General features: G+C 39.1%; 1 protein-coding gene across 3 annotated transcripts in view; it reads right to left on the minus strand.

The window, feature by feature from the left end:
- Positions 1 to 26,402, minus strand: part of nphp4 (nephronophthisis 4) — a 116,836-nt gene that overhangs the window by 84,513 nt on the left and 5,921 nt on the right. For all 3 annotated transcript variants that reach the window (XR_003297318.1, XM_026333408.1, XM_026333407.1), the window contains exons 3-6: positions 13,712 to 13,881; positions 13,233 to 13,297; positions 5,994 to 6,143; positions 3,292 to 3,428 (exon numbers count right to left, since the gene is read on the minus strand). Coding sequence is in view for 2 of the 3 variants with exons in the window: in XM_026333408.1 (XP_026189193.1) it covers positions 3,292 to 3,428; positions 5,994 to 6,143; positions 13,233 to 13,297; positions 13,712 to 13,881 (522 nt within the window). In the remaining variant the exon portion in view is untranslated. The remainder of the gene's footprint in view (positions 1 to 3,291; positions 3,429 to 5,993; positions 6,144 to 13,232; positions 13,298 to 13,711; positions 13,882 to 26,402) is intronic.

The following is a 26,402-nucleotide window of genomic DNA, read 5'->3' on the forward strand; positions in this document are numbered from 1 at the left end:
TTGGTGGGGTCTTACCAATAAAGTATCATGTCTGTGTATCTGCCCGAGGTCTTAGCGTCTCCTGAAGGTCAGTTTATTCAGATTCTCTTAATATAAAACTCCAACAGAGAAAAAAAGAAAAAAGCAACTAAGACTTTTAAAGTTCATGAGTATATCTTTCCTCGTTATTTGCTGTGCATTCTCTGTCTTGTCTGACTTATAGGGTCTATAACCAGTCACAGTCTATTTCATGTAATCATTGGGTCGTCAATCATTACGAAGACCTGCATTTCATGAATATTTGATGAGAGCCAAGTGCATTAAACCCAATCCCTTTGCAATGCATCCGTTACAGAGGTTCAAGCCTGATTATGATAAGCAGAAAGCACTCAGCTGGCTCGTTCGAAGGTGCAGCCAAACTTGGTGTCCTTAGAGAACAATGTGCAAAATGCCTCCTATTTCAGACATGTTCAACCTCCTCTGTCTTCATCCACAGTGGCAGGCCTACTTTGAGTGAGTTTTCTTCTTTTAGGACAAATGACAACTTCCTGGAGCTTTGTTGCCAGAGTCTTTCTCCATTCATTAAATCAGCCTAAGGCATTTTGTTCTGCCTGCGGCATGACATTGGTCCTCACCAACTTCTGTCCTCCTCTTCATTGTCTTCTGTGTTCCTTGGTCTTTTGATCACAAGCCAAGATGTTACATAATTTCTGACAAGATCTCGGGGCTTTTCATCAAGAGTAATACATCCTATTGGTACAGGTCATTTGAGGTGATGTAGCCTCTAGCTTCACTCAAACTTGAAGCAAGTACAGCTGTTCAAATGACGCTAGGTTTTTAAACATGAGGTCAGAGTATGTCTGGGGAGGTTAAAGACCACGGTTAAAAATAGCCTCATTAAAGTATAAGTAACTATGGAAAGTATCTGAAGTAACTCCTACAGCAGTTCACATGAAAACTACATCAATTAGGGCACTAGCTCTAATATATATGGGAAAGAGGACTGCAAAAAGAAGCCACACTCTGTGATGGTTTGCCAAGCTAAATATAGAAATGCTTATGGAGATTATGTGAAGGGTATATGTCAGAGTAGCAGCCAGCATAAAGGATTCATCTCATGAAGCACTGTACATTGATCCACCATCCCATTCCTCCTCATTTCTGTCACTCCATTTCTGCCTCAATACCAATTTAAGCACTGACACACTAGAACAGAGTCACAAACACACAACAGTAAAACGGAGTTGGCGGGTGAGGTGTCAGCATCACTTCAGAGACAGCTTGATGACAATCCAGCTGGAGTCGCGCTTTTAAAGGTCACACAGATCACACACTTTTACTCTGCCTGTCTCACTCACATACACACATACACAAGCACACTTTAATTAAAAGTTGTAATCAAGTATGTATTAGCACCTCTGACAAACGTGAGAATGTCGTCATACCACTGAAGTTAGAAAAGTCTGGAACATTTAACTAATCTATGAAACTTAGGGTGGCTGTGAAGACCTTCAAAGAACACTTCACAAATGTAGAAAAAAAAAAAAAAAAAAAAGCTGTGAATGCCAAAATTAGAAAATTTAACGTCACCTCACAATGGAAGAGGAAGACACATTTGTAGCCTACTAGACAGTTTTATTTTATCAGGTACAGGGGTATGTGTTTAGTACAGCAGCACTGGTGCTACCATAACCCCATGAAACTACTTAATTGCACCGACAATCTAAATATCATACATGAGGATGTAAACTGATGATGAAAATTTCACCTTCACACTCAGTTTTCACTTTACAAATTGATGTTCGAAGCCTCAACTATTATCGAGTTCTCTCGGTAGTGACCAAAAGAATCTGAGTTCATATACAGGTGAAAAGAGTTTGGGCTTATCCTTGGAGACAAGGAATCTCAGGCACATATTTGAAGTAGTCGCTGCTCACATGTAATAAAACAAAGCAATCTGGGTGGTCAGACGCCTTCTAGGGAAGTGTCCTGGATGCCTCCCTGTTCTAGGAACATTCAAGTGGGTGAAAAATTGGGGACATACCAAAACACATTCAATGGAAGTACATATTCTACCTAGACTGAGAAAGCCTTCAGTTCTCCTAGGAATCATTACAGGGTGTTACCAAAGCAAATGACCTATAGGTTACTGTTTTGCTGCTGTTGTTTTTCTGCACACTGAAACACTCGCATACAGCAGATATGGCTGTCTTGGCATTTTGCTAATGTTATATTTCCACTGTATCAATTCTCTGTTCAGGGCTTCAATTGTTTCTTCAGCCCAGAAGTCTGCAGATGTTTTAATGGTCATTATAATGAGGTTGTCACTATTATTGGGGTTTGAACATTTGGGAATACAAAACACGGCTTAGCAGATTTAATGTCACTCTGCCTATTAAATTACTGTTTTTCTTGTGAGTCTTGTGTTATTAATTAATGCATTCATGTTCTTTCTCACCACAATCTTTTTTTCTTTATTGGTCACACTGCTGCTTCATTGCTATGGCAGTAATCAAGGACTCAATGCACTGGCACAGGGCTGATTCTGCATAAAGCTTTCCTTTATAAAACAAACATTTGGCACTTATTCTGTTTTAGTTATACCTAATACAGTTTTACAAGGTAGAGACACTAGCACCTACCGTTTGCTCCACTGAATAAACACTAAACACACTGCTATATATAAAACACACCTCACTTAGGCTGTACAGGTAAGTGCTAGACCATAGTTGCACCTCTCAAATATGCTTAAACATATGGGTTTCTATATACAAGAAAAGAGATGGAGAATACATAAGCTCCATTTAGTCCGGGAGGTGATGTGCTTTGAACTGCAGTGACAGCTGTAAAAGTTCTGCTTGCATACTAAAGGAACAGAAAGTGAGACAATAGAAAGCATCAGACAAGAAAATACTCCTGGCAGAGGTGCGTCAGCGCCATTGTGGCCATCTTTATTTGAAGGAGTGTAACAAACTGCTACCTCAGTAGGATGAAATGTTATCAGGATTGTATCGATACCAACATATCAAAACACTATAAGAATAAGTTTTTCCAATAAAAGTATGCCATATTCTGTACATTTAGGATGTAGGATATACAGAGAGATGAAGAAAAAACATCTTTGTGTACTTCCTTCTCCTTGAGTGCATCTTTGTTTAGTTGCACAAGCAATTTAAAACCTGTAGAGCTAATATGGACCAAAAGATAATTGGGCACAATTGTCTTCTTCTCATGATAAAGTGTGTTGCTCTCCCTAATGTGTCATGTGCATGGACTATTAGGGCTGTGGGTGTTACAAAAGCCTGGTCTTACTGTGTTATGGCAGTCAGCACTGATCAGCTGCAGCAGCTGGCTCTCAAACCTCTCCAGGGATGGCTGTAGGGTGACGGTCAGTCTGTTCAGGGTGAAGGGGAACATCTTAAGCAGCTGAGGCCTCAGCAGAACATCTCCTGGTGATAGCAAAAAAAAATGCATTCATGACATTCAAAGTAACACTGTATTTAGAGTACTGTGTACCCCCGCAAATGTCTCGGTTTACTGTACTTCCAGTTCTAAAAAGGGATTACCTTCCTCTGGTTTGTCAGTGAGCCAGCAGTAGGTCAAAAGTTTCACTCACCCAGGAAAATATCTCTTCATACATGTAGTAGATGGATTGGCACAAATTTGAGTACAAATATTAATGGTTCTCATGACTTTGGTAAATCCATTGCTTTTCCTTTATAACCACCAGCAGATGGATTTTGTGAATGAAATGTCTCACTGTTAGATGGATTAATATGCAATTTACTAAACTTTTGTGATCCTGAATTATAATATAGCAACATCAGGTATTTCAGTTAGTCCAATACTTTATTTGCTATAGTTTCTTTTCCCAGTTGAACAAATTCACTACTGTGGACTAGGCTTGTCGCTCATTATCGCGAGAGGTGCAAAATTTTGTATCACTGCAATTTTTCAATTTAACATGATATTTACTAAGACTGGAAATATAAACATGCTTGCAACAGTTTATCTGATTTTCATAGAGCCATATATTGCAACCACCTTTCTGCATAGTCTATATAGCCTCTTGTGTGGTGTCATAAAACTGGGGCATACAGTATATCCTTGCACATAAATCTTATCTTTGTATGTGTTTCAGCCAAGGATCCTGAGGATGAGTGTGGCAAAAAGCAGCCAGTCAAACATGGTTGTACAGTTGACACTGCTCCATTGCTTCAGCTTGGTGCCACTTCTGCCAACTCCCCTCACTGCCCTCAGTCCTCAGATTGGTTGTTGTTGTTGTAGAGTCAGCCCTACTAACGTGTTGGGCACCCTTGCCCTACATTATTTAACAGCTTGACCATAAGGGAAATTACTTTAAACAAGAATTTGAAGAGATCAGTACAGGTCACATATTTAATGCTTTTAATTTTGCATAACATGCAAAACCCTTTCCCCAGTCTTCACAGTTGAGATGGTGGTTCAGAGGTACCCTCACTGTTTAGACTGCTAGCTTAATATGGGTTCAGTAGATGCAGCTCAGATAGTGTAAAGTGAAAGAAAAGGTAATGTGAATGAATGGCAGTGAGGAATAATACTACTTAATCAAGACAAGCTGTTCTTATTTTTTCAATACCACAAAGCATTCAAATGTTCGTTATCATATTTCATGGAGATAACGTGCCACTTTTTTGGCAGGAAGCACTTTCACAGTCAACTCTCACTCTTCGATTAGGAGTATCACTGATTCTTACATTTTGTGAGGCAGAAGTCCCATTGAAATGACTGATCTATTGATCTGTAGCTCTCTAATGCCAATGTCACGGGATTATTTATACCACAGAGAGAGACACCAGTGGTTGTGTCAAACAATCTGACAAAAACTGTTTCCATGTGGAGTTTTGGCATAAATTGAATCAGTATCAATCGAAGAAAGCGCCTCTGCCAATGAATGAGGCAGGAAATACGGTGAAGTCCACAATCATCCCTTTCAGACACAACAAAGAAAAAACAGCCTGTGTGATTGTAATCTCTTCAAGAGTAATGTAGCCATCAAGCATGTCATTGCAGTCCTTGTCTCTGGAGCACAGAGTTGGACTGTTCTGAACGTGGCGTGAATATCAAGCCGGTGGCTGTAGTCTTAAAAGGCAGCTTAGGTCTCTGCTGCTCACAGGCCCAGAACATGAAGAGGATTAGCCTGCTACCATACCTCCCACTGACTCCCAATGATTATAGCTCTGCTCTGTCAGACTTCATTACATTCCCCATTAGAAACATACTTTCTAAGTACTGCAGACATTTGAACTTCTGATGAAAGTTTCCAAAAAAGACCTCTGTTTTGTACCTTGATGAATATGTGTTATTTTTGACAGCTGCTGGCTGCACCAGATGAGCGTGTTGGATTGAACCACGTCATATTTTGAATAACTAGGTTGAGTTTAGCCAATAAGGACTGGAAAGTCAGCAGAGAGAGCAGGTGTAAATGAAGTAAAGAAGGGTGAGATGAACTTCAGGAGAACTGTGGCTCTACATTGAAATCTGGACCATGTGCATAATAAATTAATTAGCACAACATAATTTATTTAATCATCAATTTTCTAACATTTTAAAATCAATTTTAGCCATTTTTTAATTATTATTTCTCCTGCTAACACATATGATATCAACATTAGTTATACCAGTCATAAAAATCAAGCATGTTTAAAATAACTTGGATCAGGAGCCAAGCAATGTGACAGTCTGACACTCTGATTTTATCAACATTGACTGACCCAGATTTCTCATATATTTTTTACACAGTTTTTATCTAATGGTGATCAATTAATATTCTATTTTTACAATAGAGTTTAGCGAACAAATCAACTTTTCTGATCTAGGAGTGACAGCACCATTAGAGTCATATGCTCTTGTCAAGTGAATCCTTTCACTGACGTGACTAATACAGATATTAAACAATCTTAAAAGTGCATCGTAATATGACCGGAGGGTATGATTCATTTTTTTTGACCTTACACCTTCCCCGGGAGGCTTACCTGTAGGAGAAGCTGTGAGCCCGGGAATGTTTTCATCTCCAGATACAAGGACATTCTCTGGAAGGGGGTGCATCATTGAAACCAGTGCAGGGTGGTTTTTTAACACACATTCCAAATGTGTGCCATCAATAGTCTTCAGGAGAATGCCGTCTGCAAACAGAGACATGTAACAGATACATCCATTGTTTCACTATTTCTCAATTAATTGATTAACAATTTCTCACAATTAATGGCAAACAGGCAAACTGTTATTCTGAACAAAAAAGGGATTGATATAATATTCGACCCCACCATCGCCCTTGACCCACCCAAAGCAATGTCATCCATCACTTTGGTGCATCGGAGTGTAATATTTTCTCAGAAGCAGCGAGTCACCTGGCAATATGACATCTAACACCCAGATACTTCCATTTTTCAATATTCCATTTGGCTGACCTAGGTGTAATGTTCCATTACACTGCATGCATCATTTTCTGAGGCTGAACTGCAATGACAACCACTCAACTTAGAAATCATGCATCCTGCCCAAGAGCACTGCAACAGAGATTATGCAAAACCTATGAGCAATGAAGTAGACATTGTCATTTTTCAAAAAGGCCCGACATGTCCCATAATTCCTGCCATCATCACAAACATCAGAACATTTCTAAGGTGTCTGATGCGCCATATATGTTCGCTTCTTTCAGGCCTGCACAACATCACAGTTTTTCACAGACAGGGTTAATGACTGTGTTTCAACAGCGTCAGTGACAATCAATGCAGGAAGCTCCATTTACTCCAACAGGCTGTTAGCTTTCTTTAAAAACAAGCTAGAGATTTGTTTTAGATTTTGAAGTGTCAGGTGTTATATTTAAACTTTTAAGTGAACACGATCTCCTCTGCTAATAGAGTCTAATGTTACAACATGCAAATCAATAAAGCCAAAAAAATGTTGTTATCTGATGATGTATGACTGTACATGTAATCCAGTATCATGTATGTAGGCTCCAGTATCAGCTTTGAAACCTTATAAACTTCACCCAGGAGAAAAAAGTTTAAGGAGGAAACCAGTCATTTTTCAGTCGTAGCGTGGTAGCCCACGGCAGCTACCACGAAAAGATAACAGAAATATTTAGACACCTGAAGTACATCTAAACAAGAAGGTTTGCTAACATGCCATACTTATTCTACTAAAGATATTAGAACAACTAAATGAAAATGTAATGCTTTAACCAAGAAAATTAAAGCAGCAAAACAGATGGTGGATCAACATTATGTTACAGATGGGCACCTTTATCTATATCTTTATCAATCAACATGGAGTCAGCGTTCCAGTTTGACTGAAAACAGAACTTATTGTAAATCTATTTGAAATGAAATTGTATCTTGGGGACTTGAAGGAGAGCTCTCTTAATAAAGTTGCTCTTTCCCAGTCATATAAAACCATAATACTGGGGAAAGTAAATGGGTTGACAGGAAGAGTGGGTAGAATGTCCATTTCTGTTGTAGACAGCTCTTCATCCATTTTTAGGGCAGAGGCAGTGCCTTTATCTCTAAAGTCAATGAAAAGGGATTGAGGGAAAAAAAAAAAAGATGATGGAGTTTTATCGCTGTCTTCTCCTCCCCTTTCTGTCCATGACTCATCCCAGCCAAAACCTTTAACTCTCTCTAACAGACACGTAATACAAAAAAGTGCTTACATCTTAAGCTAAAAAGGAAAATGGTTTGGGGAAATCTCTGAGGTTGCAGCACAGCCTCAACTCTGTTCTACAAACATTGTCAGTAGTGACAGCAGCTTTCACTGAAAAGGTGTCTTCTTTACCATGAAACACAGAAAAAACAAATATGGGAATGAAGGGTGAGAAAGGGAGGGCCAAATCAAACATATAACTTTCTTGATACAGATGGTGCCCAGGTGTCTGCAACTTTTTCATAATTTATTTCTTGTTATTCATTATGCATCAAGCTTTGGTTTCAGTCAGATGTTGCGCATAGATTAGAAAACCACCCCAAATTTTCGTTACAGTCGTGGTGTGGAACCTCAGAGTCAGTTGAGCAGCAGCTTGGCAAGAGATGTGAAACCAAAGGAGGGGGGGGATAAAACCCAAAAAAGGCTCGGCATCAGATAAACAGAGGCGAATACTGGGAGAAGGCTGAGTGGAAAAGAAGAAAGCAATAAAGAAGAGACAGAGTGAATTTTGAGAGAGGGTTTTACTGCCAACTTAGGTAAGAGTGAAGAGATTTGAAGTGGCAACTTTAAAGATCTGTTTGTTTCTAAGTCTGGTAGTAAGTAATCATTAATTTGATGCAGGCATGTAATTTCACAGAAATTGCTTATCAAAAATTGACACCAACTCTGTATTTGATGTTGTATATAACTTTTTATGTCTGAAAATCATTATAAGACGTCAACATAAACATCAGATTTACCCTTTAATAATGTAAAACTGTGCTAAACAGGTTTTGGGCGATTTCAAAGAAACTGTTGTTGGAGCTGGTGGAAGTTTTGCCAGAAGACTTTGGAAATAGTTAAACAAAGAAACAAAAACTAAGTATAGCTGGAATCATCACTGTTTTAGATCCAATCACTATTAAACTTACATCTTCTATATAAAACCACTGTAAACTGGAACGTTGTTTATAAGGTGGTAAAGCAGAGTTTACTCTGGCAGATATGAGGCTAAAGTAGTACAGGTAAAAGTGGAAAAGCCACAGCGGGGGATAAGTGTTGTTTAACTTCATTATGTTTGTTGGAAGCTTGAAGTTCACCCAAACGGCAATAAAGCTTGGCGTAGGTGGTGAAAACAAACACTTATGTGGGATGCCTTAGGGACAGATATGCAGGGAAAACCCTGTTGAAGGCACTGGCAAATCTCTCTATCTTAGCCACAGAGAGGCTTTTGCTATCTCACTGACAAAATTAGTCATGACACTACCTTTCTGTCCCCAACACACAGACATAAACTATAATGCATTAATGCATACACAATTAATGCATGGTGTTTCTTCAAATTAAGACATGCTAATGTGAACACAATGTACCATCTGCTTGTCCTCTCATCACACTAAGAGGGCCCCAGAGCAGCCCTGCATCCTTCTTATTCCATTTTCCTCCCCTCTATTCCTTCGCCCTTTCTCCCAGTTGGTTGAAAGGAGAAGCTTCGATCAAGCCATTGAGCTTACTGCCTCCCTTCGTGCTTGTTTCCTCCTCCTATTTTTGCCTCCCATCCTTTAAGACTTTCAAAATCTCCAAGGCAACTTCCTTTTCTCTATCTACCCTCCATTTCCTGCCTCTTGACCCTGACTCCAGCTCTGGAAAGTAGAGAAGTAGAGAAGTTCTGACTGAGTATAGATGCATTTACCGGTGACAGTAAATTAATATATATATATTCATTTAATAGCTTAAAAACTGAGTTCAGCCAAAGGAGCACTTACTTGTGCTCTTCGTGTTTTTAGATGGACCACTCTGTGTGTTTTATTGAACAAAATGGTTGTATGTTAACCCATTATCATTACAATTAGACGCAAGACCATTTATGTAAGAAGCATCTCTGCAGTTCCATCAAGTCAGACTTCTCCTAATTCTTCTTTCTTTTTTTCTTTAGGTATTCATGTTTCTCTATACACTCATTAGCCTCCCCCAGAGGGTGAAGTATGTGTGAGTGTTAGCAGCCAACAGCAGAGAGCCTCACTAGGCAGTAGAATACAGAAATATATACTGCTTGGAAGCAACCAATATATGACTGCAGACCGTAAACCCAATCTGTCCCTGCTCCTGTTCTGGCACCCAGTTACACCCCCTCCACATACCACACTACACATATACTCCAAAAACATGAACATATCCTGGCAATGGAACTTCCTAGCAATGAGTTAAATGTTTCCAAAAGGCCTGTTGTTGCCAAACTACAGATTTTGCTATGAGTCTGCAGAATCTGTAGCTCATAAACTGTATAAGCAACACCGGCCTGTTCTGAGTATAGATGCATTTACCAGTGACAGTAAATATTTCCTGGACTGATGAAGATGGCAAACACTATAAGTGCATCTGTGCCAGCTGCGTAGGTGTTTCCACCAGCTAGTTAGCTTGAAGATGTTAGGTACATTTGTTATGTTGGTAAAGTATGCATGTTATCATAAATAAAAAAGCATAACCAGACTCCACTGGGGGTAGTCTAGAATAACTTTTTTCATATTTATTCAGTTGCTTTACATGTGATAAAGTAAAAATGGGTTTGTTTCCCTTTTAATACTTGAAGATGTCCAACATATTTAGTTTGAGCTATAGTTTTCCTGAGAGGCTGGAAGTGCAGAGGCATCATTTTATAATACTTTACTTCTGGCCAATGGACAGACAAGAGTGGAAGCTCCACAATTTTAAATCACGTAATTATTTTGTGTTGTTTAATGTATGATTCAAGTAATTTGGTGTTTTTTTTCATCTGTTCTACAAATTCATGATTTACTGTTTCTGCAGCAAACATGGTAACACCAGTGGTTGAAAATGGTTTAACTATGGTAAAAGGCAACTATTTTTGCTAAGTTGTTTACACTTGTGTTTACACATAATGTTTACACATTAATACTGATTCAAGAAACTCCTTAATATTTGCATTTTTACTGTGAACTTGTAATAATTTTCATTCCACATGATGTTTTTGTTTCCATGCCCACATTAAATATTCTGCTTATTTTTTTGTTACAGACAACATTATGCAGCATATAAACAATATTCAAAACTGAAAATGAGGTTCCACCTTACAATTTCAAGGTTAACATTGAACAATACTCAAACAGATTCGTAAAAGGAAGAGGAAGGGCTCTTGGGATGGTAAAAAAAAAAAAAAAAGAATAAATTAACAAAATCAACTAATTTCATATAAGGCATCATGAGATTTAGTCCAGACAGTTATTTTCTCCACAGGATGAATCCTAATGGCTCTGGTGACTGCTGATCCCCATGCCAGGAGAGCACATCTAGTATGTTTACAATGGGATAAAGATGTATTTGGAAACAGTTGAAGCTTGGAGATATATTTCTCAAACTGGACATCTTGATTCATATTTTGTGTTCTCACCAGTATATCAAACATGCCTGGAACAACAGGTGGGACTTATATAACAGGCCATCCTGAGGGCAGATGCTTAAGAAGGGAGACGGAGAGTGGAGATATGGATGTGTGATGGTGGTGGTGAGTGGAGGAGGGGACCAGAGCATGTCAGCTAAGCCACAGATGCAGGGGGAGAGGCAGTGCAGTGGATGAGGGGAGTGATGACAGAAGGCTGGTCGAGGTTACTGGCATGCAGCAAAGGCCTGCTTCACTTTATTTCTGATTGGCATGCAAAGGTAGAAATAAACAGAAACGTGTGTACATTTAAGACTATGAAGAAGCATAATATATTGTAATTATAATAGTGTGTGATACTTACTATCACATCAACACAATATAGGTGGAAATGTAGACATTTATATTTTGAATTCATTCATTTTTAATCAGTTCAACTTTTAACCCCAACTTCATTTGCAACGCAACAAGAAATAAGATAATTTTCTTATCTAGAGCCACAGAACTTTCAAAAACAAAGTCTGAATAAAAAACTGAATAATGTGGAATTTGTAATGAATGAAGTATAAAAAAAACATGTCTGCCTCCTAGGCATGTTTTCTCATTGTAACTGCCTCACAGAATAAAGTGAGAATGACCACATATGGAAATGCACTTATTGCATGGTAGCACATGACAGTTTCAGATACTTCTTTCAATTCACAAATTGACGAAATGTTTCACATCAAGCAGTAGATATGGGGATTACACGTCCCTGTGACAGTGGGTAAGAGAAAGTGATGAATAAAGTGATGAAAGAGCAACAGCAAGAGTGGCAGCAATATGGCACTTAAAAGAGAAAAGTAACGTTCCACTAAACAACAGGCATGTGGTTAATAATTCAGTGAGCATAAGAGTCCATGTTTGAGAAAAGGTTTTCTAATATTCATGGGACATGATAGCCAAGACAGGAACTCTTGCTCTCACTGGGCACAGTGCTATTCATACTGTGAGACACTACAGTGTTTTGTAATTCATAGCCTTGGTTTTAGGCCAAGCAAGGACATAGCTAGACCAGCCCAGCGCTTCAGTAGCAAACTGAATAATTTAAGATTTGTTCTCAAATTCTAAACCGGTCTAATACATATAAAGCCAGGAGAATAAACAAATTGCCAAACTTCAGCAGTGAGATCAACAGCTATATATATATATATTCAGTCAATCATGAGTTCTGACTTTTTTTCTTTCTTTATTATCCACTGTTTATGCAATTGTTTGTCTTTAATATCCTTGAGGGCTTTGGGCTCAACTTACATATAGTGTCCTACGAAAAATATAGTTAAAATGTAAAGTAGCTAAAACACAGAGGAATTCATTGTCAATAATATGTCGACCCAGGCAGCCCGAGAGTACGGTTAGTCTGAAGTGACGGTAGCGAACACACACTGTGACATTTTTCATATACTGAAGACCCACTCAGTGCTTAATAATCATGTCTAACTTTTTATTTTTTCACTATTGTCATGTTGGATTATACTGTCCTATAACTTTAATTGCTTTATTCTGCAAACTGCTGTGAGAAATATTTTTAAGATTCTTTCTTTTTTCCTCCTAAGGTTTGTACTGGGAAACTTTCCAAGTCTTCAGTGAAGTTTTAGGATGGTGGTGCCACTTGAGCTGAGCTAATTAATTTAATCTGTCTTCCTATTCAATCAACTCTACTTCAGTCTCTCAATAAAAAATTAAAAAAAACTCTTTTCAATGCACTATTTTGTATTTTTTGCTCTTTTGTTTTCCTGTGCTTTGGGTTTTGATTGCAAATGTGTTTGATAGTTTAGTGTTAGGAGTAATTGTTGATTAGTTACATCTATTCAGATTCACTCTTGGCAAAATTAAATTGACACAGCACGAGTTCACTTTTATGAATTATAGTCAGCAAAGGTTATACCTGATGAATTAATCCCTTGAGAGAGTTAGTGAATCACTGGTGTAATATTAAATAAGAACCTAACTGCACCCTTGCTTGTGGTCATGTAGCTACAGATGGGTGTGGTTGTCAAGGCTCTTACATGTAGCTTTACTGAGCTGGAAGTTAAAGCTAAACCCAACATCTACTGTGGTCCTTTCAGCCTTCTTACTGTATTCCTCAGGGGATAAACAACATGAACCTACCTAATAAATATTTCCAAAACAGTACAAACAAAAAGACCCTTACAGTCAGCTGTGTCCTTCACCAGGGGGTGGACGAGGCCTCTTGGTGATCCATGGTGTAGACTTAGCCTAAAAGATAAAGAATACACCTGAATGACTAAATGAATTAATAGAACTGGTATATGTCTCAGCAAACAAAAAACACATCTAGTGGTTTTAATAGCAATATCTAAAACTATCCCTCCTGACTGCTGACAGATGAGCAAACACTTATTCACACCCAAACACCTTAAGCACAGTAGTTCAGCTGTCAGCAATCAGAGGGGATAGTTCAAGTAGTAGTAAAAATATGGACAGTAATAATAAATATATATCAGTACTTCACATTAATGCAAAGCCTTAACAGATGTCACTTCATAAGAATAAACAAGCTGGCAAGCCCTGTATGATACTCAAGCAGCACCTCCCTAATGTTCTTCAACTATCTCCTCATGCAAAACATCATTAATCCCTGACTGGGGTAATTAGGAATGGGCAAATCACCTTCTGTCCCCCTCAGCAGCCTGAACCTCTGGCCTGCTGGTAAAGAGATCCAAGACAGTGAAGCCTTGCCCCAAGGCCTGCTGGGAACCGTCTGGTCGGGGTGACAATGACACCAGCTCCAGAACCAGCACTGTGGTGGGGAACTGCAGAGATGTATGGAAGTACAGGACCTAGAAAACCAAGTAACACATGGAGTGAAGACAGATATTATCCACCCTACAACTTCAATTCATTCAGAACACAGCGTGGATTTCATCTACTGCCAAACAAAAAGACCTTACAAGGTCCCCTGCTGTGAAAGGTAGAACGTTTTTAAGTGTGTGGACTGGCGCAGACTGCTGATTTTAAAAGAGGTCAAACAGAAACCTGCAGTTGAATTAAACTCTATTGTGGCAACTTCAGGTAAAAACAAACATTAAAAGTAAATAAGAATTTAAAAATTATTTTGACCACATACAATTCAAATGTCTTGTTCCTTTTGGTAAATCTATTGTCATCATATGAAATATTACTTGTCTTATTATAAATACTATGAATTAATTGTGACTGTGCTGGTGGCCCCTGCCCATTGTGCACCACACAAAACAATTGGCAGAAACTCAAACAAAATCCCACGTTTCACATATGTGTACATGACAAGTCCATAGGTACATACATGACATGAGGAATTTTAAAACATCTAATTAACAGACATATTTTCCAGCTGGTATTAAAACTACCAAAATCCAATTACAGTGAAAATAACCTCTATAAGTTTCTGCATAAATGTGTCCATGTGATCATGGAGTGTCAAGTCTACATTAGTACTAAAGAGATTATCTGCTATATGGGACATCTTTGTCTTAGAGAAACAGGAAAAGAAACTACATGCTAAGGTTAACATATCCTGAACATTTGCCACACTCAGCATGTGCTTTTTTGATGCAGGGAGACTAAACATATTACAGAAAGAACTAAGATCAAGATGAGTTACATGACATATACAATAATAACGAGCAATAAACAGCATGGTGAGATTGACTTCAGGGAAATGAAATTTAAACAAGTACAGATGGTGCACAGTCCCATGATACCTAGTTTAGCTGGCAGCATCAACGGCTGTCGTTTACTTAGTGCAGTCTAGGGATAATCAAAACAAGGACATCATACACATGGAATATTTGGATCTTCTGATCGCTAAGAATGAACAGCTCTAGAATGAACAGCTCTAGAATGAACAGCTCTAGAATGAACAGCTCTAGAATGAACAGCTCTAGAATGAACAGCTCTAGAATGAACAGCTACAGAATGAACAGCTACAGAATGAACAGCTCTAGAATGAACAGCTCTAGAATGAACAGCTACAGAATGAACGGCTACAGAATGAACGGCTACAGAATGAACGGCTACAGAATGAACGGCTTCAGAATGAACGGCTACAGAATGAACGGCTACAGAATGAACGGCTACAGAATGAACGGCTACAGAATGAACGGCTACAGAATGAACGGCTATAGAATGAACGGCTATAGAATGAACGGCTATAGAATGAACAGCTACAGAATGAACAGCTACAGAATGAACAGCTACAGAATGAACAGCTATAGAATGAACAGCTACAGAATGAACAGCTACAGAATGAACGGCTACAGAATGAACGGCTATAGAATGAACGGCTACAGAATGAACGGCTACAGAATGAACGGCTTTAGAATGAACAGCTACAGAATGAACGGCTACAGAATGAACGGCTACAGAATGAACAGCTACAGAATGAACAGCTACAGAATGAACAGCTATAGAATGAACAGCTACAGAATGAACAGCTACAGAATGAACAGCTACAGAATGAACAGCTACAGAATGAACAGCTACAGAATGAACAGCTATAGAATGAACAGCTATATATATTTTCACCAGGCTGGTCTGATATTTCTGCAGAATAGCCTAGACCAGAATAAGCTGAATAATGCCATGATTAAATATAGCAAACTAAGTAACAACTCTTAAACAGCTTAAAATGACAGTAACTGCTCCTTGTAACCACTACACCAGCTCACATGCCACATAAAAACAACTTCAGCAGGAAGGACACATCACTTAATACTGGCTGGTTAGTGCAGAACAAAATATCATATTCCCAACAATAAATGGTTTAAAATAAACATGATGTCAGGCTCAATAACTGAAGTTAAATTAAACTGCTGTTTAGTCTGATTACTGGACTAAAAGACTGTTTGTCTCACTTGTTGCTTATTTTTAACCCTTACTGAGTAAAAAAGGTGTTTTGTCCAAATGTCCTGCTACATTTGATTCTCTGTGGTTATGCCAAGCATGTTTACATCAATGTCCATGTGAGCCAAATATTCACAGATCACAAGAATACCTGATTGGTGAGGATGTGACATAAAAAAAAAAATCCACATTCAAGAATGCCCCCCCCTCTTAGTGCGGGGAATAATTTTATAAGGGCCTGACCTCACTATTTTTGCACAAGTTTAGAAGAAGACAGTTGAGTCTTTTGGGAGCCTGTCTGTAGTCTGTGCCAGGTAGATGCTATTGTTTACAGACTCTGCTCTGCCATTTAAATTGGAAATAATAGCCTATCTACAGCAGAGCCTCACTGATTTACATACACAAAGGCCTGAATATGATAAAGAGACCCACAAATTCTCTGTGATCCATTGGTCCCCAAGCACAATAAAGCCTGTTATTTTTCAAAGCCATACGGAAGAGCATGAAAGTGTCTACAAAAAAATGACATAAGTAGACGTGAGATACCTTGAAATACAGAGCCAATTTCTCCCAGCCCACTGTGGCGGATCATGTTCAATCTTTAGACCCAGCGCTCAGCCACCACAGAGCCATATATTCATATTCAAAACTCAGATGCATTCCTATTTTGACCACATCAGTCTTTTATCTCTGTGCACAGTGAGTTTAAATTACTAGTTTTCCAAACATAAACACTGCTGCATACAAATGGAAAACATGGGAGTCAAAGATATTGGTTCAGCCACGGGTTGATTTAGTTATTTGTCTCGATGTTTGTTTCATATGTCCATTGTACTTTGGCTTGCTGACAACAACGTTAAGATTCAAAAAACACTATAGTTCAGAAGCTGCTATGGCTTGTAAGATGAAAGTGTCCTGCTGCATTTGATTCAGCAACCAAAATTTGTTTGAGGTCCTGTCGACATGGACAAATGAGAGAGAATGGGACGAGTAACCTGGTCCAGGAAGTTGACATAGAGGACTAAATTAGCAGGCCAGTTTTCATAGCTGAGTTTTCAATGGAAACTTTAAAAGAAGAGTAATTTTATTTAATCTAAATACAATTCCACTGGTACCTCAGGTAGTAAGCATTGATACAATAGGTACTCTAGAAGCACAAAACACTGGCTAAGCTGAGAAAGTAAAGATTTCCCTCATCCCAAGATGTTATTCAGTATTTATTTTACTGAGTTTCTTTCTTTCTTTCTTTGCAACCTCAAGTCCAAAGTCAAAGCTTCATCTTTGCATGAACTTCTCTTGATCCTGTGTCAGGCTGCATAAACAAGACACCTAAGGGGAGGGGGAGTCTATGTTCACCTAACTGTCTCCCCCAGAATTTGCATTGTGGTCAAAGACATATAGTCACCAGCCTCAGAGCCAGCCAAAGATGGACATTGTTCACTCCGGATTTCCAAATCAAAGGTAGAAATCCTCTTTAATCTGCCTCACTGCTTTGATAAACCTCCAAACTGATTCTGGTCCAGTCTCACAGAATAAACCCTCTGTCCCATCTCCATTCCTCAATTTGAAATAATCCAGATGTACAGAATCATGTAGTCAATGCTCAAGAAAACAGCCATCACATGTTATGAACAGTTTCTGAAATAAAGCTGAACTGTGAACAGTGTCTTTTGAAGTGTTTTGAACAATTATGTTCACTTAAATTTGTCTGTGAGCTGATTCGCACAGCATTTCTGTGATGTTGCAACATGTTACAGCTGCACCCCAGCACACCCCAGAGTCTTTTTACAATACACATTTCTGAAAATTTCCTCATTCGTCTGTTTTCTTTAGATGCTTCTGAAGGATGACGGAGCTCCATCTTCAACCAACTGTCCTGACATACACAGTTGTCATATTTAACTAACTGCTTTACACATGCAGGTTACAGAAAGACAGAGTATTATTATTATTATCATCAGTGGAGGGCAAAGCAATGATTTTTCAGACACTCATTATTATTCCTTTGGTTTTGATTGTATCATTTAAATCTAGCAATCAGCAAATGGGCTCTTGTGACTGAATCTTTCTTTCTGCTTAGATAAAAAGGTTGAATGAATCACACCCTCATACAGAGTTTGTTTACTTGTGAAGTGACATAACTGCAATGTAAGAAAAGATTGACACCAGATGAAGTCACAAATAACTTTATGATAAGCAACTCACAGTATGTTTTAATGTTGGACTGTAGAGCTGCAAATAAAAAAATGAAGACCATAATGTTTTGAACTAACGAAGTGATACAAGACATGTGCCAAAAGACATAAAACGTGTTGGTTCATGTTAGACAACTTACCAATTAAAACCATTATAAATGTTGTTACTGTTACATCTTTAATTATGGAAATGAAACTGTTCTTGAATTTAAATATTCAACACTGGCCTCAGCTGAACTGACCAAAGTTCCAAATCTATAACGTGCCAACACCACCATAATGCACTTTTTCCCCACAACTTTATGTTAAGGCAATGTTATGAGATCTAGTTCCTTCCCAACGCCATGGGAGCACTAAGAGATGTCATTGAGAAAACAGCTTGCGTCTGCAGTGATGCTAGGCGCAGCATATGTCGGACCTAATGAGAGGTTATATTCTGCAGCAACTGTCAACAAAGCAGTAATTGATTCTCACAGGGGTAAATATCAATCCACAACTTGAGCAAATAGGGGACAAACAGCAATGGGATGACATTAAAACATCATCAGCACAGAGGCAAGTAGCTTGCAGTCACTGTAACTACCAACAACAACCTGCCTGTCTTGCAGCTTCTGGGGGTTTTGATGTAATGAAGCCCTTTGTGGGTGACAGTGAATTTAACTTTGACAGGAAAGAGGCAACTGAATGTGTCAGGGGGCAATGTTGTGATGCATATACATCAGTCAATCGGTTATTTATGATGCATACATGGAACGTGTTTTGTTTTGTTTCATGTCCATCGAGGTGGTCACTCAAATGCTTGACTTGTGGGGCAACTGGGAAAACACTAAGGGGAAATCACAGGCATCTCACAAATCAAAAGAGGCTGCAAACAAGCGTTGGTTTTGCATCGAGTGGGCCAGAGCACCAGGAGTGTAATTGACAGGGCCCTGATGTTCGAGCCCTTTAGGATCCTCTGAAGAAAAGCAAATAGAGCATTTACATTTAGCCAATGCACCAGCTGGGAGACTGGGAGCACCAATGCCAGCTACCTGGGACTTAGATAATAGGCCTACTCCACACGTCTGCATGTCTATTTTAGCTATTCATATGTTACGTTTTTAAGATGCATAAAGGCTGAGAGCGTAGAAATGACAAATTAATACACAATCAGTGCATTGTATAAGTGTAGCAATACTGTAATACATAAATCCTACTGCATAAGTGTTTTATGCCTTTTGCCGTGACACTTGTTATTAAAGGCAAAACTCAAAGTTAGAGCAGAGCTATGAAGGGGGAGAGAGAGAGAGAGAGAGAGAGAGAGTGTGAGTGGAAGAGAGAGGAAGAAAGAGCGATACAGTAAGTCATTTGACAAGCACAGAACCAGTGGGTATCAGCATCGCAAATCCTCTTGGTGTGAAATTCTGTGACTGTCACAAGCATAGGAGAGATGAGAGATGGCGAAGTGGATGATAGAGAGGCAGAGAAAATGACAGGGATGGAGGCTTCAGGCGCTCTTATTGCCAATAATGTCAGTGCATTGCAGCTGGGGCAGATATGGCTGAGTATGCATATGTGTGACAGTTGAATTAAATTGACTTTCAACAAGAGGTCCTCAACATTTTGGACCTGATGTGGAATTGACCCCTGGCAAAACTTTCAGAAGGAACCCTAATCCAAAAAGACCCCAGGACAGTCAGAACCAGTCTGAATTAGGCCAAACAGGGTAATTAGATTCAAAGTCATGGAAAACTACCATAACTCCAGAAATAAGTCCCAGTTAGTCTAACTATAACACAATTTGGACCCAGCCCAACTTCAATCCTGGCCTGGTTCCTCTGTACCTTATTGCAATCCTCAGTAACTCACACAGGTCTAGTCCCATGATCATCACAGCTTTATGGGCAGGAATTAAGAATGGAAATGTGATCTTCCTATGCCAGACTAAACGGCAACAGAAAAATGTGACAAGTGCAAATGGGACTGACACAGCTAAAACGGGTTGTGTATGTCAACTGACGAAAGTATCATCTCTTAAACTGTAAATAGCATTAAAAAGTGTTGAATTAACTGCTCTTAGCAAGCACTAACTGCCTCTACAGGATGCTTCAGTAAACCATACATATCCAAACAATAACACAACCTCCTAACAGAAACAAAATGATGATTAGTCTGATTGTCTAGCTACTCTAGCACCCGGTTGGGTCTTATTTACAGGAAGTGGCGCTATGCAGGCCTATACTTTAGATTCCTAATCTGTCGTTTAATATCATTTCTCTGTCATCTTTCTTGCGATTTCGATTTATCTAATGTTTTCTTTTCTATCACCTGAGAGACTGGTCAGTGGGAAAAATTAGGCTTGGAGAGGCTTAATGGAGACATGATTGCTGTCTCCCCTGAGATGTACAATGTAGCTGAAGTAAAAAGTAAAAAGAAGTTTGATATAAAAGTTTATGTCATAATGAAAAAAACAGGGAGCAAAAAAAAAAAAAAAAGAACAGGTGGAGAACAGGGAAAAGCTGATCTATCAGCCAAAAGATGAGAGGACTGCAGCAATTACTAGAGAAAGAGCCCAATTATGTGCAATCCCTCCAAGGAATGAGTTTGACATTGATGTAATTTCTATCCAGCAAGGACTTACACAGAGCAGAACTTCTTATTTTTCATAAATCTCCATCTGAGGACATTTTAGACTTCTGAGAATTTTAGACAGCCAGCCTTTCGTTTTCATTGTAGATGGGGATATCGGGCCCACATGTTTACACATGAACCACTGTACATTTCTAGGACCAAACAAAATGTCTCTCTACATAAGCTTTAGGTCTGCTTACTGTTTTTTCCCCAAAGTTTAAACGACATCATAATCCTGTTTTTTGTATTTGTCATCTGTAAAGCGAAAATCATCATTTCAATTCGGTTTCCATGTGTATGGTGACATGTTTAGCAAACAGCACAAAATACCTTATCTCTAATCACCACTGATCTGACTGAATGATATCTAGTCTAAAGGCTATATTGCTACACTGCTCTGTGTCCACTATCTTGCAGCACTAAATCTATGACTACTATCATGGCTGACCATCTTGCTGCACTGCAGCAGCATCAATTTCACATCAATGTCCCACACTTACATGCATTTAGCTTATTTTTCAAGTCTTTTCCTGTCATTTACTCTCACGATATTCTTTCTAAATAATGAACTGCTCTGACCTTCGTCTCTCAGGGTTTGGGTCTCAATGTCAAGCCAAGCAACAACATTAAAAATAATTCAAGGTCAACCATGAAAATGCTGTCCTTTGGATTACTGATCAATGGATCTTAAACTGTGGAGCAAAACAAACACTTCAGTTTACATCAAGAAAAAACTATTGCAAGGTTAATTTGCTTGAGTGGGGGCAAAGATTACCAGGCAACAAATACTGTGTGCAAATAGTGCACATAGTGACATGATGAGCTGATTACACAGGAAGAAGGAAAGAAGAAAGCTCATGGGATGTCTAAATAGTAAATCAGTATATCATCTGAGGAGCATCAGTGTGCACTAGTAATATCATAGTCAAACATGGAAATTTGGCCTGGCAGTACTGGAGATAAGGATATTTATGTATAAACATAAATATATACAGAAAATTCCAGACATTATTTTATTTTATTTTATTATTATACAGGGCCAAAGGATTTGTAAAGGGGCCACCAAAAACATTAAGGAAGTATTGTCCAAGTAACAACTACAGAACAAACTGATCACCTTAAGTACAATTGCTATAACCTTTACCCCAAATCCCTTTTCCTTGTTTTTAACTTCAGTGCCTCTAGTGTTTGCTGCCTTAAACCTGACTCCAACAAAATTCAGAGGATCTGCATTCTACAACCTCAGCTTCGCCAACAACAGATCTCAGCATTCGCTGGGTAAAGTCTTAGTTTGTCACCCAGGTTTTGGTCTCCTGACATTTTGTAAATCCTGTCTAGAATGCTTCACAGACAAACTCCAGGCACTGACTGTGAATGCTGGAGATGCATCACAACATAGGAGGAATGCAGGAAATATACAGTGATGAAAGGTTTGGAGGAACAATGCCAGACTTCAGTTTCAAAAAGGTAAAGTTGGAATTGACATATCAAAGCCTGGAACAACAAAATACAAAAGAGACACCGTCTCTTTCTTTCTCTCTGCCTCAGTCTCTCTCTCTTTCCCTCTCTACCCCCTTGCAGGCAGTGCAAACCCCAGGGACAGCTGATAGCTGAATTACGGGGACGAGCTCGCTCTGTGTTTGAGCATGTGCCTGTATGTGGAGGGAAAAAGGAGTGATGGAAACAGAAATGAGATAGGGATGGAGGATGAAGAGTCAAGTAAGAACCAAGTCAATACGTACTACACACAGCTGCAATAAGCCACACAAACACACACACCTAACACCTCCGCGAGGTTCTCATCTCTCCCTACTGTCACCTTGACAGTAGCTTTTGTGGCTGTTGAATTCCCTCGATTTCACACATACGCTCGCACACACACACACTGACTATTTGGATTTCTTTTCACGTCAATCACATCACTGATGAAATAATGATCACATTTCTTTACAGAACCAGAGAACAGAGTACTGGCAGATTTCTGACAAAGTCTTCTGGTACAGTGAATATTTCACCGACCATAATTTTAATTCATTTTGAGAAAATCTCAGTAAGCACAGCTGTAAACCAAGTAAACAGACCACACTGGAGAGGCACGTATACTCTGCCTTCTCCTGACAACTCATCCCATCCAACACCTCCTGCATTCATCATTCATTTCACATATTAAGAAACAGAAATACAAATATCAAGCAGAGAGCGTCAGTGTCTCTATTGTTCCGACAGCCGGTCCATATTCTGTTATTGTTCAGCGAGGGATCGACCTGCATGTCTGACCAACTATTTAATTTCAGGACTGTCCTGTTTGTTGCATTAACAGCTGTTGAAGCTGTCAGCTTCTCAGAGTTTGTTTGTAACACTGTCTCCATTCAAAAGCAGTTTAATTATGGGAGTGTTTTCAATACAAGGGTCAGTAAAGTGCACACATTCTCAGGATAACTCTTTCTGGGAGGGGCAGGAAAGAAAAGGAGACAGGGGCTCGGTGGCCAGACTCAAACCACCCACATCACAAATTGTGTTCCTGCACATGAAGCGTCCGTCATAACCATTCACCTACCGGGGTACTCCAACTGTAATGTGTAAGGGGAAATTTGACAGGGGGCACCTTTGCGCACAAATTTATAGACATTTGGTATGGATGTTTTGCAAAGTCTGGAGTCCAAACTTTGAAGCAAGATTCGCATGGCTTAGAGCTTCTGTTACTTAACATTTCCAGCTTGCTATGCCTTGCAAAAAAGACATAGAAAAATGTATGACTTGTTTAAGGATTGTTGACTCGCCCAAGTAATCTAAACATATTAACAAAGATTATTTAGTGCTGTGGCTACTCTACCAATTGGACATCCAAGGGGAGATAATGTCAGGATGCCCTGCAGCTCAGCAGAAGTTGGATGACGTATCAGGACAATAAGCCTAAACTTCAAAACACACTGAGTCACAGTCCAAATGCTTCAGACTGACCTCAAGACAGCTGTTCACACCTGACATTCAAACGAAATAACTAAGCAGAAGCAGTTTTCTAATGAAAAATCCCTCATGAAGCTTGTGCAGGCTATCGCAACCACTCATTTGAGGTTGTTGCTGCCAAGGCAGTTCAACAAATTATTAAAGCCAAGGTTTTGCTTACAGTGCTCTTGCCACCAGCACTGTGATGTTCATACACACAGACTTCAGTCAGCAGCCATATTTCCGGTAGTCTGAAGATCAGAAAATATTTTTATGAGCAATTTTTCCAGAAAAACAGGTTATTGCAATGGGTTCACATGCTTTTGCCACTGTAGGTCCCCAGTATTATGGGGTATGCCATTCCAGTGTGTAAAGCTGTTAAGCAGCAGCTGCTCTGCTAGATGTTTGGTCCCCTTGGAACTGAAATATTGATCAGTTCTCAGGCAAGGTACCACAGTCTGCGCCCCCACCATCTCTATGTATAATTGAAGTGTATATCTCTTAGTGTGGCATGCCAGTTGGGAGAAGGAATTAAGCACCGAGGTAAGCTGAAGGCCTGTCTACGCTGCCATAGCAGCTCCTTTGTCCATCAATCATATGGCTTTTCACACAGGCAGGTTTCATAGGCTTGCTACATTTACTGTAGGAAGTGTCATGCCTTGTAAAAGAAAATAGAGAATGGAAGACAGAACATAACAACTCAATATAGGTTCATGTTTTACTGCTAGCCATTTATCTGAGCACTTAGCAGTTCAAAGGAGGGGATGCAAGACCGTTTGGGTCGGTTGGGGCCAGTGAGCAGTCGAGAGCACAATTTAATATATTAAAGGATAAGGCTGGTGCTATTCTATATTTTTCATACTGCCAACAAATTCCAACAAAAGGCCCAGAGCCAACAATGAGTTTACCCATTTCAGAATACTTTGACATCTCTACAATGTCTGTGGCATTTAGCCCCAGGCTCATATTTTCCTCCTGAAGAAAAGAATAAAAAAGAATAAACTATAGCAGGCTTTGAGTATACAGCCAGTACTTCTTAATTAATGAGTGAAAATGACCTGTACTAACCACCCAATCATGTGTATAAATAAAAACATAATACCACATGATCCCCATAAGAGACTTGACACTGGCAAAGCAGAAAGGTGTGTCCTGCTGTTTCACACATAGCTTACGAAAGAGTTTTAAAAACATTGTTCTTCAAATGTAGTGGCATAATTACAGCCCTACACCAAACATTCCCAAAGCAAATGTGAACAATAAATCTCAAAATTAAACCGAGCACCCAGTGAGGTGACACATTATGTTTTACCTTTGAGGTGTTGGCACCAACTTAATAGTTAATACCTTTATATGTATATATACACACATATTCATCAGAATGAAGAAACAGCAAAGTATTTAAATACATAAACTACTCTCTTCAACCTTGCAAGAAACAGGTTTAATTACACTTTGTTATCAAGCCTTCCCAGTTTAGGGAGCTGTATAAATCAATAGCAAGAGGTCACCTTTCCCATTATTGAATACTTTATTACCTCTGGTGGCAATGGGTATGAGTACAGTTTATGAGTTTACAGTTTATTTTTAACACAGATTAGATATCTGTATATGAATGAATGAACTACTTACAATACAACTGCCATTACAGCAATTGCACTGCTAAATATCTGAATGAAATATGATTCCTGACACTATTGACACATAGTGAACATCAAGCTATGCTGTTAAGAAACAACAGGGCAATAAGAGAAGAAGTATTCTTTGAAAACCAGCTAAACAAAACATTACAGAATGAATCAATACGTGACTTTCTTCACTGTTCGCTTGTACAATATTTAGCCCAAAACACCTAAAACTTATCAACAAGGAGCAACAAAATGTATTTTCTAACTGTTTATTCTTTTCTTGTAGATTGAAACAGAGCTGACACCCAAGTTAGGTAGCGGCACCTCTTCACTAAACGCTTGTGAAAAGGGCAGAGCTTCCTTTTATGTGACAGCTGAATGGCCATGTTTGAATAAATGTGCATTATGTGTGCGATCATAAATGGTAAACAGAACACTGTCTATGCCGCACAACAACAAATACACGAGACTCCAAAGAGAGTTTTGTTTTCTTCAGCTGAGCCAGCCTTTCTGGAGTATGCCTCCTTTTAGCAAGCACGGGCAAAAAAAGCACTGCCAGCTTAAATTTGGCAGCCAACACTGTGCTTTAAGAAGAAACTTATGCTTCACAGGATGAATGTGACTACTGCCATGTATTTGTTACTAAGAGCCCAAGTTTGAAACATATGGGATTCTTCACTTTAAAATCAGTTTGCTCTTAAGAGAACAACTTAAAAACAAAGGCTCTGGAGACCTAAGATAACATAGTCCACACTGTGGGGGTCCTTTAGTTAAGGGTTGGGGTTTAGGTCTAAAGGGATAGCACAAGGAGCACATTAGACATGTAGTTAAGGTTAAAGGAGGAACAAAGAAATGAAAAACAGAAAGAATATAATATGCACTTGTTTATCACTCCCTGTTTATTCTGTGCGGTGCTACCTACGTCAAGACAAACAGCATGAAAGCATGAAGACCTATAAAAAAAAAAAAACAGAGGTTACGTGGACGGGAACAAAACTTGACCTTTTCTCCAAAACCCAGCTGTCAGCCTGATAATGTTGCACATATGAAAAGAAACCAATGGTTCCCTTTAAAGGCAAGGAGTTCAAATGGAGCGAT

The sequence above is a fragment of the Mastacembelus armatus genome, chromosome 7, assembly GCF_900324485.2.
Source record: "Mastacembelus armatus chromosome 7, fMasArm1.2, whole genome shotgun sequence".
NCBI lineage: Eukaryota > Metazoa > Chordata > Actinopteri > Synbranchiformes > Mastacembelidae > Mastacembelus > Mastacembelus armatus.